The 17,362-nt window shown below is 40.3% G+C and overlaps 1 protein-coding gene across 2 annotated transcripts in view; it reads right to left on the bottom strand.

Moving 5' to 3' along the window:
* GLI3 (GLI family zinc finger 3) overlaps window positions 1–17,362 on the bottom strand; it is a gene marked incomplete at both ends in the record, with an annotated part of 195,883 nt that overhangs the window by 45,482 nt on the left and 133,039 nt on the right. For both annotated transcript variants that reach the window (XM_082330047.1, XM_082330048.1), the window contains one exon: window positions 10,521–10,722. In XM_082330047.1, the coding sequence (XP_082186173.1) occupies window positions 10,521–10,722 (202 nt within the window). The remainder of the gene's footprint in view (window positions 1–10,520; window positions 10,723–17,362) is intronic.

Raw genomic sequence — 17,362 nt, 5'->3', positions numbered from 1 at the left:
AGGTCCATAAAGAAATACTAAAAAGGAATAAGCAAGGGCATATGCTTTGGGATTGCTCATCTAATGATTATTGACGTTAGGAGAGCACAGAGGGAACAAAAGTCAGAAAGCAAGCGGGTTCATGTGCTTCTTAAATAGCATCTGTTGTTTCCATCATCAGAGATAGACTGTGTGACTAGATAATATCTAACACCTCTAGTTTGACCCAGTGGGACATTTCTTATGTTTTAAAATCTCTTTTTTTCTTTTCTAAATTTCAAAAGGACAGATTTGTTTCTTTGGGATATCTTTATTTATTCATATAGAACCACGTTATGTTTACCATGTTAAAGTTTTCTTTCCTATCCTCTATCCTAAATCTTTCCTGCAGCAATTCAAGACCAGTACTTTATTATTCTACCCAGCACTCATCACTCACCTTCCCCTTTGCAGTCTCTTCCTTTTTCTCTTTTGCATATTTCAAATCAGTACTATACTCTCTTCCTGTCCAGTCTTCTCATCTTTAACCTGGACAAACTAAGTCAAGTCTGTTTTAACCCATCAGTATAATTTTTCAGGCGCCTGATCATTTTCCCTGCTCTTCCTTGTAGTCCCCCTCAACTGTCTAACATCTTTCTTGAAATAAAACGTACAGAACTGGTCGCAGTACAGGAACATGTCTCATAGCGAGATACATTGGCTCTGCCTACACCACCAAGCAGGAGAAGGCTTCAAGCCCTTTGGCCTGAAGGGCCTTTGATGTCCGAGTGGTGCAGTCACAGCCCAAGCGCTCACTCCATGAGGGAGGGTGCACCCTGCACTGCAAAGGGTACACAGGCCCTTCCCAACTTGTGGAAAAGCCTTGGGCACTCCCAGATCACTCTGCAGCCTCCGTCATTTGTTCTTGCCATCAGCGACTGACACTAGGCAGACCAAATGATCCAAGCCCCTCCAAAAAGGATGCCAGTTCATGAAGGGAGAGGTAATTTGTAGGTGGACTGGCTTAATGTTCAATAAAACTGATCATCAGGTACTAGGATAACACCATGGCTGCTTCTCGCTCATGCTCAAGTAGGTACAGATGTCACTACTTTGTCTTACTCTCCCTTAAGAGTTGCATGAAACCTGTGGGCAAGTGAAACTGAGAAACCAGGGTGCAGAAACCCACTAGTAAATGTTGGATGAATACCTGGACTCACTGAATTCAATGGAGTTTTTATCCTTTCCTTACACCAGGACAGGATTTCACCTTCAGTTTTTGATTTGGATTTTCAAAGTCCTTATTTATTGTTTAGGAATGTTGCGAAGGGGCAAACAAGCACCCTTCCCGTTTTACAAATGTACCCAGCTACTCTTCAGGAAAGCACCCCTAATAACTCTTAAATACTTCTGAAGAGGGACTGACTTCAGCAAGTTCTTAAGTGCTGTCCTAAAACCTGGGCCCTACAGACATTGCAATCTTAACTGAGTTAAGTCATAATACAAGTCATAATTAAGTTAGCAGTAATCAAATACTGCTTTTCACATGCTCAGATGCTCAGTAATGTAAGAAACGGCTTCAGTCATCCCATGGTAAACTGACATGTAGGAGCCACTATCCAAAACGCGGGATGTAAGTAAGGGTGGCTGGGAGTTGAGCCATGGGTGCTGAGGGGGTCTGCATAAGCTGACTTCACACCCAGAAGTTTATGTATGTATTTTGATGGAATTATGTATATGTGTAATATGCAGCCAGGAACACTGCACAGTCAGATGTGGAAAGCTGTGGACAGTCAGCAGGACAGACTCAGTAGTCTGACCTGAACAAAGACACAGAAGAGAGAAAGCCAATGAGTTCTCCTTGGACAGGACCTGGAGGAGAAGCAGCAGCTAGGAACATCATGTAAGAAACCCATCTCCTGTTGTTTGAGTTGGCATAAACAGAAATTTGTGTATGTTCTTTGTAAACAAACAGGAGTGAATAAAAAGAAGTTTCCCACTCTGTCATCTACTTGTCCTCTTGATGGAAACAACTTGCAGGAATGACTGTTGACAAATTGCTCAGGCCACAGGAACGACAATGCACTCAGCAACCTCGCAGCCCAGAAGAGATTCGTGAAATTCTTACTGCTTCAAGTATCTTAGGTGCAAAACAAAAAACAAATGGTGTTACAGGAAGGGAGACTTTAAAAATGCACTTCTGTTTGGAGCAGTTTACCCAAACACTTCTGTAACATTTTTAGTAATCCGAAAGAAGAGTTTTGCTTTAAATCCTGTTCTCTTCCCTCTACTTTCTAACTGACAACACTGAGTTTCGAGCAGACAGTGCAGACAAGTCATCAGTTGCTTTTATGGTTTGTCACTTAAGTACAGGGGAAAACAATACCAAACTGTGACTACGAAACCAGACACGTGGTGCGATCTTAAAGGCAGGTATGAGACCTGAAATTCTTTGAAATAATTTTTCAAAACTGACTAGGTTTCAGGAATATCCCTCTGCATTTGTAATGTTGACATGTTTCATTAAAAATCACTAACTTAGAGACAAGTCATCTAACTGAATTTGTAAAAAGACATATCCTGCATCTAATAAAGTATGGCATATATTATACTATTTTTTCCAGTTTTCATCAGATAATAGTCATCATTTTACTATTGTATTTAACTCACATACATCGTTGTCTCTTTTTTCACTTTTCTATTACCAGTTTAAAATTAACAGAGTCTGTGGTTTGTACTTTCTCTTCAGCTTACCATATTATCTATTCTGTTTTATCTGCTAGGCTAGGTGAAATTTTTCTTCATGAATACATTGCCATATGCTGGAGTAAAATGGAATGGTTTCACTGAGAGCCACAGAGCCACACTGATTAACCTTATGTGCTCAGACAGCACTGACAGCTTTGTCCTTCTCACTGGGATGTTCCTGCTCAGGAATCCTTAGTATCCTAACTGGACTTTCTATTAACACTACCTTGCGTAAGTCATCTGTGCTTTCTCCATGCAAGCTCCTGGCACTTCTGGCAAACATCATTTTGAATTAAATTCACGGCTAAGCAGTTTGGGGTTTCTAAAACTGGTATCATCAATTACATGGAAAGTGCTAATTAATACTTGCTTTTAGGGTCTGAAAATGAAGTAATGAAGTGTTAAACTCCAGCACACTTCTTTTAGCTCCAGAACTTTCCTGGAATTAATAACGTGCTGGGTCCAATGACTTTAAACTCTTTGAGTAACGCTGAACCAGTCTGGAGCAAGTTGCTTCAAACTGACTTCTAAGTACAAGATCTGTGACATACACATTTCCAGGCACACATACATAATCACACTTGTATATATGTGTATCTGTACATGTAAATGTGCATGCAAATGCACCTGCATAGTCTATATTCTTTATGTTGCTTGACTTCTTACATTATACACTTTCTGAAGGCAGAAATCTTGCCATTCGTGTGTATTTGCGGTGAAGAACATCCACCACTTTCTAAAGCAAGATGCAGGTGATCTCCAAAACAATCTCCCTGAATGTCACCATCCTATAATCTATATGAGCTTTCTATAGGAGGCTAGCTGCAAAATTACATTTCAGCAGAGCCTGAATTAGACTAGCCGCAACTTTCTGTAATACTGACGAATTTCATTTTTATTCACTTTGTAGCACTCCTCTGCCATTCACACTTTTTGAAAGAGGGTATAAAATGACGCTATTATGGCATGATAGAGCATTGTATTTCCTTCTTTAGATTAACCATACACAGTACAAGACCACAGAGAATAAAGCTCTGCGCTGCACATATGTGACGTGTCTAGCTATAATAGGACCTGTTTCAGTGGGGTTACACCGGGTCTGAATTTGACTCAGTCTGAACTGCAACTAAGCCTTCATTTACAACATATTATATGCAATTAACTAGAGACCTTTTAATGCAAGAAAAGCTTTCATGCAAAGTCAGCTTTGCATCTCACTTAGGCAGATCCCAATAAGAGTGATAACAAAACAGCAGAACACCTGTAATGCTCACATAATTAACACTTTCTACCCTGTACATCCTATCACAACGAGCTTCTTGCAAAACACTGCCGAATATATAGTGTTCTACCTGTCCTACTCTAAACACGTCCTTTTTAAGCTTTTTTTCATTAAGCAGCATTTGATTGTGTCCTTTTACACAGATTTAATTACATAAAAATACAATCTTAAAACCTACAGTCTAAAACAGAAATCAAAGGTAAGAATTAAGCAGTTGTTTTTTAGTAAAAGTCAGATACAAATTCTCAGATGGGGTCTTCCATTTTTAGTGCAATGGTCATCAATCTGGGCATGGAGTCGAGCAATGAAAAAAATGAAATCTGCATATATCACAAAATTATTTTGAGCAGCATAGTGAAGAGCTAAGAGGTTATCTTTAGAGCCAAGTATGCTAGATGAATGAGCAATACTGATAGCAAGACGTATATCAATACTGAAGGGGAGTCTGAACTACTCATACACTGGTTTTAAATTAGCTGAGCAAAGTCGCAAGAAGCACTTGCTTGTCTCAATGCAGAATTCAATGGAGGAATGAAAATTTGATCAACGTGAAGCTATGGCAAAAACACGTTAAGACAAATGGAATGGGAAACAAAACACAGAAAATCATGGTGCATTTGAATTGCTGGTCCTCTTCTGGAATATTATTGCATGTAGTAGAGGGAGACTCTTTCAGACAGTATCGGCAGAAATGACAATGCAAGAACTCTCTAAAGAGCAGAGTGAAAACAACCATTTGCCTCAGAAAGAAGACGAATAAGAGGAGACATAATAAGAATATATAAAATATTGAATAAAGAAGGAAGACTGAGAACATGAGGGCTCCCTGTCTTATAACTATGAGACATTCTGTTAAATTAAAAAACTGGATAATTTAAACCTGATAAAAGGATACTCTCTGCTTTTTTTTTTATACAGTGCATAATTAGACTGTTGGGCTCTCTGCTGGAGATACTTTCACTTTTCTCTGTGATAACCTTACACTTTCCTCTGTGATAACCTTACACTTTTATTTGCGTGTCTTAATTCTGTTTTTATTTTTCTCTGCTTTTCTCTCTATGTTTGCCAAGGGAAATTGGAGAAATTAATACATGGTCACTTGTCTCTAGATATAAAGCAGTTCAGAGAGGAGGGCACCGACTAATTACACAACAAACGCTCTATACAAGGAGCTTATATGAGATGAGGAAATCATTGAGAATCCAATACCTGCTTGCAGAAGCACCGACTCTTGTCTTCCTCACTGGTATTAATCTACTGCTGCCTAAGTTCACCCTACAAACCTGGCTATCTTTTTCTAGCACTCTGTGAAAGTATCCCCACCACCATTCCCTGATGCTCAGCTTCAGATCAGCCCAGAGCAAACTGATGTGAGCCAGAACAACCAGGATCTGGCTGTAATTAACCACACTATGTTAATTACTCGTTCCTGTTCTGATGACATCAGGGAAGCAGGGGCAGAGCCTGGAGGAAAAAAAAGTGCTGCTGTGCTTTCTCAGTTTCTTTCAAATCTTAGAGGAGATCCCAAAGGGCTCTCATGCTCACATGAAACTGAATTTTAACACTTTATGAGATGGCTAAGGTGTATTCACAGTTACATCCGCCTAGACCCAAAGAAAGTCTCTTGTAGTAGGTGGAACTACTCCTGATTTAAACACCTCGTAGCTGACAGGGAATTTGGCTCATTTTCTGAAAAATGACTTTGTAAATTTGGTATCGCAGCAGTGCTAAGGGACTAGAAAAACACAGAGGTTCTGAATTTCATATCATATAGAATATGAACTCCCAACCTCCTGTGTTTACTAAAACGAGCTAATCTTTTGTAAAGGTTTTGAATCTGTAGTCTTAATATCATGGGAAGTGATTACCTCCTCTGTACTCACTCTAGGCCATGCTGCCTCTCAAAAAGAAGTGCTACTGAAGTTCAAAGTCTAATAATTGTCACAGGTAGCAGATATAACATTAAGTACATCCTGACAAAAGATTAATAGCAGGGGTGCTGCACTGCAGGACTGAGGCAGGTAACCAAATGAGTAAATGTCAAATGAAGGATTATCCTCATTTGATGCTATTTCATATGCCTCCTTTCTGCATAATCTCTCTCAGCTGAGACCTAAACCAGGTGTTTTCAAATGCACAAAGTAGAAGCTCTACCTGGTGTGCTAAAGGAGATCCACTATTAGCTGTCAGCGGGAGCGACATCTTCTTTTCAAGTACTCAGCCAGAAGTCAGGATACAGCATTACACTGCCAGCTGACAATGACAAAGCATCCGCCAAGTCAAGCCCTATCTGGATTGTGCTAAACTATTATTATTTATTATTTGAACTGCAGTAGTACCCATGTCAAGGATTAGAGCCCTTCTGTGCTCATCTCTGTAAAAACAGAGCCCAAAATGTGGCTCCTTTCATTTGATTTCATCCTCAACATCCTGCAGCGCTCATATAGAGGGTCCTACGCTGAAAAGCTGTGTGAAGCGCAGGATGTAATCTTTTAGCCAAAGGATTTACTTTTTTTAACCTATGCAAAGACCAGTGAGGTCCTGGAGACGCTTTCTTAACAGAAGTAGCACCTTTGCAAAAACAGGTTAAAAGACCATTGAGCCTGCAAAATCAAACATACCAGAACTAAACCTGCCCATACCTTCGTGTGCTGACTCATCAGCTTTTAGTTATGTGACCACGCACCCTTTTTCCCCCCTACAGGATTCATAACTCGTTCAGTCCACAAGATGCACAATAGTCTTCAGTGAGAGACACTCTGGTATTTTTCTTGTCCTTGCCCAGAGTATTGCCCATCGGCCTTCCTTCCATTGTGTTTAAACTATCAGTGAACAGATAATTACTGATACCCTCCTGAGCTTCTCTACTGTGCTCATCACTGTATAATCTAAGTACTTCACAAAACATTAACGTTTTCAACCTCCCTCTGAGGTGAAGGGGAAGGACTCATTTTGCACAGGAACAGGAATCAAAGAAAGATGAAGATAAGAAGCGCCACTCATTGTGGTTGCCCAATTTCAGACATGGAGACCAGATCTCTCAGGTTAGTTAACGTGACACAGTACATGAAATGTTCAAACCAGCTGTCAGTAGCTTCAAGCCATGGCTGTGAGCAATTCGGCTCCTCTGCAGAATTAAGAGTGGTAGGCTGGGCCTCTGGAAAGGAAACTGTATGAGCCTGGTGGTCACTTCCGACTAGTTCAGTTTGCCCAGCATCAGGCTAGGACCGTGTTGCTAGAGCAGGGTCTGCCCTCCAGGCAGCAGACAACCTGGTAAGAGGCTCCCTCCTCTTTTACAGCTGCCTGGGACAGGTGAGGCGGGGTCCTACAGCTCTGACTGATCCAGGGAGGATGTTCAGCCTGTGCGCTGAAGCAAGCAGGGGCCCTGTAAAAAAACACTGTGCAAGCCTGAAATTAAAGATGGCATCAAAGCACAATCACAAGGGGGCAGTACCTTCCTTCACCTTAATGACTGGCTTCTGCATGCTTTATTTTGCAGCTTTTTCTCTCTTCTAGAGAAATCCTATGCTGTGCTATATAAAAGCATTTTGTCCCAGCTTCCTTAACCTGGACAGTTCCTGGTCTGACTCCTGTCTCCTCTGAAGACAACTTTCTTCTTCACATTCAAGGAAGGCTGTTATGGCTGGGCAGACAGCTTGGCCTCCACAGGCTTCCTAAGGAGGTACCAGATTAACCAGAACTGCAGCTGCAGAGAAAGGTCCTCCTTCCTCTCTGTGGGCCCTGGACTGGAACACGCTGAATGCTTAGTCTATTTAACATAGGCTCATAGAAACCTCTTAAGGGCTTATCACTTGGCTGAATGCAACAATTTCTCAAGAACAGCAAAGGTCACATCTATACCATCTAGGCAACATCCCTGGCAAATTGTAGCTTCTCAGCAAAGAGGTAGCAGAAGGTCTTTTAGTTTGTACAGAAAAGTCTCTTCTTCCCTACCTTCATTCTAAGAAATTAATAACTTTGCTGATGCTTTTTGGAAAATACTCATCATTAGATAGGTGGCTGCCATGACAAAAGCTGCCAAGTGTAAACTATTTGGGCTAAGTTAAAAGTGACTGGAAGCAAGATCTAAAAGTAGCAAGATTGTGTAACGTTAAGCATAGTTAATGCTACCAATGTTGCCTAAAATACAAATCCTTCCTGTCTCACAATTCCATCTAGTGGCCTGCTGAACTGTACCATTTTCTTGCAGCAACTCCTATAAGATTTACCTGCAAGTTTCTGGAAGCTGGGATTTTACACTAGGAAAAGTTTCTTCTACACTTTGATCACTGTTGTAGACAGGATATTAAATGGGATGAACCTACGGTTTGATTCAGTACAGCAGTTCACGTGATGAATGCATTATTTACAAGACAGTGAGTTGCAATAAATGAAGTTTTACTCATAGTCCTGTTGCTATTTAGTCTTGGAATTTATGAAAGCAATGAAACGTGGCTTGGGTTTAATACCTTACATCACTGTTTATATTGGTGCAACTCTTTAATAGACAGGTGCACACAGGAGAAGTTAAAGGGCATCAACAGAGGTGAGCTACAAAGCTGGAAAAAGAGCTAGCTGCCTCCCTTTCCCTGCTTTCCACTGAGAAGAATGGAGAGGTACGTTTCCCACTTTTCATGTTGAACAGGCATCTCTTATCAAAAAGAAAAAAAAAAGATTAATTCAAAATGGTGTGAAATTTTGGATTATGCATGCCTGGAAAGTGCTTCAAGCTTCGGTCAACACAGTCTCAGTCACACAAGCCTTGCCTTCTTCAGCGACATCAGTTCACAAAACTCACTATTCTACTCCTTAGCATCCTCAGTCTCTGCCCATAATTCACTCCAGTTCCACAACTGTCTTCAACAAAACTATTCATCTGACTCCAGCTTTGCAGGGATGGCCCTTAGGTTTGTGATTCTCTGTGTCAAAAACATATACCAACCATTTCCAGCCGTGGAGGAAGAGTAAAAGGAGAGAAGACTTACTCCACTGTGGAGACTACACCAGCTTTCATTTGCTTTACCAAAGTTACAAGCAATGGAAAAGGAGGTTAGTAATTGAAGTGCCATCCCATCTTAACGACAGTGGGGATAGTACACCTCCACATAGTACATGTATTTAACAGATGTGGTCCAAAACTGCTGCCAGGTATTAACATAAATCATATTCCACATTATGGAGCTTCGTAATTGGGCCTGTGGTTACACAGACTGCAGAGTTGTATTGCAGAGCTATGATATCATACCTGTGAAATACTATACAGCTATTCAAGCTGTATCAGAGCTATGAAGCACTACTATTGAAAAGAAGTGTTTAAAAAAAACCAGCAGCACTTATGTTAATACCAAATATTTACAGTGCTGTCACTTTCAAAGTTTGGCAGGCTCAGGGTTTCTAACACACCAGTTGCATGCCCCATTTTCTCCAAAAGTGCAAATCCCCATAGCCAGTTTTTGAAGTTGCAAGTGTGTCATTTTTGCTGGAGAGGCATGTCTGAGCCTTGCCAAAACGGGTCTTTTAGATCTCAAGAAATTGCTGTGGGGACTTGCTCCTTTGCTTCATTGCAAATTGAAGGTGGAGGCTGCTTTTAAGCCAGGGACCAGCAGCACTCTTCGTTTGAGTGCCACAAATGCAAACCCAATATTTTCTGAGACTTTGGAGAGATGGGGGAATTTTTTTTTGGAATACCAAAGGAGCTTTTCTCAGTTTACATATAGCAATGTCACAAATACAAGAATGTTCTGCAGTTGCATCTCCATTTTTTCTGCTACTTCTCCTCATTTTCTTCCACTCCCTTTTTTTGACATTCTTACTTTTGTTCCCTTTCCCTGTGCCCTGTTTGCTTCCCTTTCCTGTACAACTTCTGCCCACCTCTTCCCTTGCTACTCTGCTCTTCTGTCTCCAGAACAACTGTTTTCTTGCACACGCAAGTGAAGCAGCCAAGTGAAAAATCACAGCATTTCTGATGATACTGGATGATAACAGTACTTCCTTGATAGGAAAAAAAAAGATAATTTAACCACAGAAAGTCTAATCTTTCAATATATGAACTAAAATATGAAAAAAACTTGGAGATGAATACCAAGAAGTTCTAGCCAAACATTTTAATTGAACAGTACCATGCATCTGTGCTTTACTCTCTGATGATTGTGATGTACGAACATTTCACTGTCTGTTATATCTATGGCCAGAAGAACCCAAGTAACTTAAGTCACAAATCTATTCTAGAGCTTCTTCTCTGAAAACAGGTTCCTGAGCACACACACACACACTGTTACTGCTGGTCAGATACAGTATTATCTGCTCTGGACAATAATAAGCCAGAAAGTCCCTTGTGGTTACCTTTCTAAGAAAGAAGAAAAGTATTTTGTACTTTAAATTAAGCTCCAGTGAACATACACTGCAGAAACTGCAAAATACACATATTCACAAAACAGTTACTTAAAGATGTGAGTATACATTCACATTTGCATGTGTGTGTATGATACAGAAAATGAGAATATACAATATAGGTAGAAAATGCTTTTCTTACCTTATTGCACTTGCAGATAAGTGACCATAAGAACCACTGGCTGAGGAACTGCTACGGGAATTATTGAGAATTGTGACCAAGGAATTTGGAGATGTCCGTATCATGGTCTGAAGGTCAAAGCTGTGATCAGATAGGGGGGATATGGACAACGTACGCTTTCGGCTTGGTCTAGCTGACAATCTCGGACTCGGAAACCTGGCGCCTGTTATGTAAACACAAATAATTATCCACCAGGGTACTTAATCGCATTTATTTTTTATCAGTGATGGGTAGAGGAAGTTGCAAGACACCAACACGCTGTGACAAGCCCACTCTCTCCACTTGTGATCTACTGGCTATGATTGAGAAAAATTAGGAAGAAAAATCTATCTTCCTGTGGCTTACCTCAGGGGAGCTCTGTTTATTAATGTGCAAGCAAAATGATAAATTGCTAAACAAAAGGAAAAGACTTTTATGAGTTATCCCTCTTATTTCTAGTGATTTATGAATCTGATGGCTTCTTAGACATTCACATCATTAATTCAACCATGAGCAATGAGACAGTGGTTCAGATCTGGGCTACCAGCAAACCCAAACCCCCATCACTAATACATACAGCCAAAGCTACACTTGTAAAATATAGTGTAGAAATGAAGAGGTAGCGTTTCCTTTGTTGACCATAATTCTGCCTGGTTGATCCTTGATGCAAAATTAAAAATCAGGACTGGAAAAACGCTATAAAAGCCAGCTCTATCAGCAGAAGTCAAACTGACATTCACAGCATTAGATCAAGAAACAGTAGGCTTTATTTGAATTTGTCCAGGATTCCATGATATTCTTGTGTTGAGGTGTAGAGGGGCCTACGGTTGCCAAACTTCTTTAAAACTAGAGATGAAGCTTTTCAAAGCAGGAAAGAGATGGCAACCATACAGATACCATTTGAATAAATACATACTACATTTCTAAATTCTCTGTGCTACTCTGAAAATCTCTACCTCTTCTGGTCTATTTTACCATGTTATCCCAAGACTCTGCAGTCCTGACAGAAAATATATCACCTCAAATTTCTTCCCTTTATTTAATTATTTTCAATCTCAATTGAGACCGAGAAGGACAGAATTAGCTTCTCCGCTACATACTGAACTATTTCCTTTAACAGTACTGCCGCTCCTACCTTTTTAATCCCTTAATCTGTAGTAAAGGACTGAGTCCTAATGATCCTGACAGCCAGGGTCATGTAGGTTCTTGGGTTTGAAGCGTACCTTACAGCTACTTCTCCCAGAGTCCCTGACATTCTCTGTAACTTTCTAATAATTCACAGTTGGCCACAAACCTCCATTACAGATCTGCTTTTTCTCATTCTTGCTCATCTCTTGGTGCCCAGGACGTTTTCTCCATAGGGTATAGAAGCTTATGTGCCTAACGTTAACCAGGGGAAGAGCCCAACCGACTCCAATTAGACTCACCTCAAGGACAGAGCTGGATTAGTATCTGCCATTACGTTCTCTTCACACACCCGAGGGGGTTATCCTTCCTTCTGTGCATGCTATCCAAGATTTTCATCTGGTATTAAAAGCTGTGACGTTATTGCTGTTGTGACTGTGTGATCAGATCTCTGTCTATAGTCCTTCTCCTAACCTGTGCTTAGTTTTGCCTCAACCAGCCAACATGGGTGTCAATTCTCTTTGGCATCTGGCTAATAGAGAGGTTTTTTTCCTTCATGCTCTGTCCCTGCAACAGGCCTCAGCCCATACCACTTAAGTCTTTCAATGAATATTCCTGCTCTTGATTCACCATCTAAAACTTAAGTATAGCCATTTATTTATTTATTCCTAAAGCTACTACATGTTATTTTATGTAAGCTGTTTTATCTCCTTTTTATAAGCTTGCTATGGTACTGTGTCTCCTTGATATTTTATTAGTGCTGTGCTTCGTGTCTTTCAAAGGCAGAGATCTTTTATTTGTGCTAAAACAAAAACCAACAATGCAAGGCAGCTGTAAGAAGCTGCAATGTATTTAATAAGGAAATACAAAATACATGTCATGGTAAAACAAAAATAATAATACTTGGCACTTCCATCTTTCATCCACAACTCTCCTCTGCTGACTGTTCAGCCAGCATGCATGAGAACAACTCCTCTGAAGTCAGTAGCAGTAATGTAATTTGCCTCAGCTAAGGATATTCAAGTGCTTTACCAGTGAATAAACTCTGTTATCACAGTTTTACAAGGAGATAGCTAAGTACAGGTGTTCCTGGTTAAACAGCACGTGAAGGGGACAAGGAAGACCCGCGAGACATTGGCTGACCAGCAAAATGAGAAGTTACTCAAGCACTGCTACCACATTATCATGTGTTACTACCAGCCATCCTAATGATGTGCTATATATGACAGCAACAGTTTGCAGTCATGTGAACATAATTATGAACCCTCTGTTTTCCTCAGACTGATGGGCACAGCCCTCATCGTGGCAGCAAGAAGGCAGCAGAGATGCTCAGAGGGGACAAGCACAGCTCCCTCTCTTGATAAGCAAGACCTAGTTAAATTTCTGTATTTACAACTGAGAGTCACCATGTGCTACTGATGGCCATGTACGAACAGTTTCAAATGTGATTTCCAGGAGAAACACTTTTGAAAAATTACTTCTTACGGATCTGAAGTCCAGTTTTGAATCTGTACAACTACAAAGGGATTGCCACTTATTTGAGAAATTCATTATATGCCTGCTAAACATGGACTGATGGCTACTGATGCTAACTAGAGAAGGGGTGCATAGTTTGATCAAAAAAGTGGAGCAGTTGTTAAGAATACTAGCACCTGAGCATCTCTCCTTTGAAGCTAGACTGGGCAATAAAAGCAGAAGACGACAGTTGTGTTTTGCTGCTGATCAGACACCACTTATTTTCCGTGCCACAACCGCCCAAGTGGACTCGTTGGTACTACAGCCCACATCTCAGGGAGGACTGAGCAAGCATTACCGACAACTGTTCGAGGCTCTTACGATCTCGGAGAGAAGAACAGTCACCCTCGACAGACCACACAGGAGGGAAATTTATACTCCCTGCAGTGCCCTGAGGATTCTCAAAAACTACAACTTCCCTCCTGCTCCTCCCTGCCGTTTCTGGACTGAGCCCGTCTCCTTTACCCCCAGCCTAAGTCACGCTACGGCTCTTATAAGAGGCTCCTCTCTGCCCACCACTCATTAAACCTCCCCCTTGCCTGCCAGCTGCTGCCAGGGCATCCCTGTCTCCGCTCTGTAGGGGATGCGCCAGATCTGTGGCCAGTGATGGAGAAAGACGCTCCTTCCAGCTGCGAGGGGCAGAGCCTGGGCTTCAGCCACACCACGCAGCAGTCTCGGGCTTCCTCTTCTCCTCCAGGCAGCATCTGTTTCAGGCCCCACCCAGCGGGACCCGGGAATCTGGCAGTCCCCTCCATCTACCTGGGATGGGAACAACCTCCTAGGGGCCAACAGTCTCCTGCAAAAAGGGAATATTTCTGCTTCACAGCAGGAGCCAACGGCTGAGGCTGGGCAAGAGCTCTACGGAGTCTGACCACAGGAGAGGGGGAATGGCTTCAAGGGAGGCCATGACTTTCAAAAATGAAAATACAATTAAATGGAATTACTATTTTTTCAGATCTTCGTGGTTTAATTAGGTTTCACATGCCTAAAAAGTCTTAAGCATGAGTTGACCACTCGTTGCACTGCAGGACGTTTGCTAAACCATTCATTTAGCATAACATCAGTCTTAGTTAGTATGTTACTATAAAAAGGAATAGGTCATAATTTGGCAATGCCTTTGAATACTAAACCAAACTTTTCAGCCCTGCCCAGGCATTTATTTTAAACACAAACACTCCAATATTTATTTAGCAATTTGAGATGTTCATCTGCTCACAGTATTCTCCCACTGAAGCATTACATTCCCCACTCGATAATGCTTTAAAACCAAAAAATGCAGGAGCACTGATTCACTAAAAATCCATTTACCTCTATGCAAGTGCTGAAAAAACCCATCAGCTTTGGCAAAGCATGCAAATGGAACCTGACAGTGAAGATTTGTTTAGGAATGTCACCTTTTTGGAGCAGATGTTACAGTAATAAAAAGTCAGTAGTTGATAGTAAAGACTTGAGTGTGCCGACAAAAAATCCAGCAGGTGTCAGAAGAAAAGATCTTATTCCTGGGGTGGAGATCAATTCTAAAATAACAGATATCTATCTCCATCATAAATTTCAAAAATTGAATATGCCATCCAGCAAATTTGCCCATGAATTTGATTTCTGAGTTGAAGTTTTTAGCATTGCTTAATCATTTATAAGGCAATCTTCAGACATGTATCATTTATTCCATCCCTTTAAATCAAACTTCATCAAACCTTTTTTATTCCATCCCTTTAAATCAAACTTCTTTGAACCTGTCTCAGGCAGTAGTTTTTGTTGAAGGCTGTGAACATGGGAAGTTTGATTATTTTTTTTTTTTACATTAAAGCTTTTTTTCTTTCTTTCTTTTCCTTCTGGTTTCTACTCACAGATGTGTAAACTTTAGTTTTCAATTCATGAAAGTTTGTCATAAATTTTGCCTTAGTTTTCAAAATGATAAATCTGTCATCACTATGAGAGGAAAAGGAATGGCTTTGCTACTCCACCCTCATTCTCCAACTGTGCCTGAAAATCAGAAATCAAACCCAGTCCAAAGCTTCTCACACTGGCTTAACTCTTCAGGCTGGCCAAATTCTTTACGTCAATTGGGTTGCTATCAGTGTCTCTAATGCCAAAAGGGGTAGGGTCAACGATGAATACCTTTGAAAAAGAAAAACCTCCCATTCTGAGTGAGCATAGGCAAACATTAATCAGAGTGAGGATATTAATACTCTCAGGGTAAACCTAGAAACCTCAGGGAACATGCTTGCCTTCCACTGAACACCATTTAAAAGCAGAGTAAAACATATTCCCCAGGTGAAAAATGCAGGTATCAAACCCAAAATGGTGTGATTTTTGGAATTATTTAAGCACTTAAAAGACAGTTTTGGCATACAGTATCTTTACAGCCACAACCAGGAATTTTAGTTGTTGCTACTGTGGTACTGTCAATGCCTTCACCATCTACTCCCCTCCTAGTTACTTTGATGTTATACTTAAAGGTAGCACATCCAACTCTTTGAGATCAAGCAAGAAGACAGAAAGACTTGGTCAGGGATTCTAGCCACCAAAACTGTAGAAAAGCTTTATAGCAGCAAAGAAAATTCTGGTCCACTTTTCATGCCACTCAAGACAGGATGAGGAAAAATGACAATCAAGCATACACAATCTTGGCCTTATTCTTCCACAATATATTAGACAGTTCATGGACAGTGAAGTTCAGAGCTTCAAGAAGTCTACTGCTCTTTAGGCAAGATTTAACTTTCTGATTAACATGTCTACCACTCATATCATCCCTATTTTGAAATCAGTTTTCCAGCACCACAGGGCAAAACAAAAGACCCAAAACTGCACAAACTGTATGTAACATGCTTTTGTGCCTACTGCATGCTGGTGTTGGAATTATTATTTGTACTACTGGAGAGGGTAGAGATGCCAAATTACTGTGCTAGATGCTGTATAAACACACAATTAGGAGACAGACTTGCTTCAGAGAAGAACAATGTCTTGCTTGTATCTATTTGGTTGTTGTGTGGAATAAATGAGCAGCAGCCTTTGAGTGAGTTGAGTCAACTTGCTCAGAATTTGATAGCAGATAATGAGGGAAACTACCAGTCTCTCTTCTGTTTCCTTTGACAAGACTGGGCAAAGGCGAAAGAGTACTTTTAAGATCACCACACAAACCCTTAAGAAGAAAGATCCAAACAAATGGCATTGCTTTGCATTGATCACTGTACTTTGTTATTAAATACAAACATGGGCATTGTTATTGTTTTTTTAAAAACATCCTAATACCAGCTTCCTCCTAATTGTTTTGTTCTCGTTTCTAATCTAAAATTCTGACAAAGAAGAAAGGGGTTTTCTTTAGCATGATGAATGATAGGACATTCAGAATCCTACTTAATGACAATTAATTTACTGTATACCCATGCAAGTTAAGATAGTTTTAATTAGTTTTTACAAAGTAAAAGGGTAACTTCATACTCTATTTAGATAAAAGCAGCTATTGCCTGACTAAACACATTCTCATCAAACACAGAAGGTGAGCTGAATGACCTTACTAGGATTCACTCTTAGTTTAATTCTCTATTTACTGTTTAAAAATAACCCATTTGCATAATACTGCTACACATTTTTTGTCTTTAACTCTGAAATAATCCCTAATTGAAAAGTTGCTGCTATAATGAATCTCAAATGTGTGATCTTAATTTTTAAAAACAAACACAAAACAAATTAAAAAGTGCATTTCAAATATATCATAGCTAAAGCTGGTGACAGCAAATATCCTTATTAGAGATCGTGTTTAGGTTCCTTTTATGAATGGGCTGAAGTTATGGGCAAAGGTCAAAACATTTTCCCTTAAGTAAGAAGTGGTAACATTCTTGGGATGCAAAAGCTGTAATTCTATGAAGATTACAGCATACACAATGTCTACTAACACATTGAGGTCCTTTGTGCAAATGCCGTTATTTGTATGAGTACTGCAATGTCTTCTGTTTTTCTTAAGTTCTCTGGCATACATCTGGGTATCTATCTTCCTATAGACTGGATAGGCCCATTCAATCAAGTCTGCATCCAAATATGTGGTTTGGTACTGCTACCTACATGCATTGAGAAACTCTCTCCCAAAAGGAACCAAAACATTGAAAGTATGAAATATTCCTGCTCACTGCAGGGGCGGTTGGACTAGATGACCTTTAAAGATCCCTTCCAACCCAAACTATTCT

This window comes from Platalea leucorodia (genome assembly GCF_965183815.1).
Source record: "Platalea leucorodia genome assembly, chromosome: 1".
Lineage (NCBI taxonomy): Eukaryota > Metazoa > Chordata > Aves > Pelecaniformes > Threskiornithidae > Platalea > Platalea leucorodia.
This window is presented reverse-complemented; position numbering and strand designations above follow the sequence as displayed.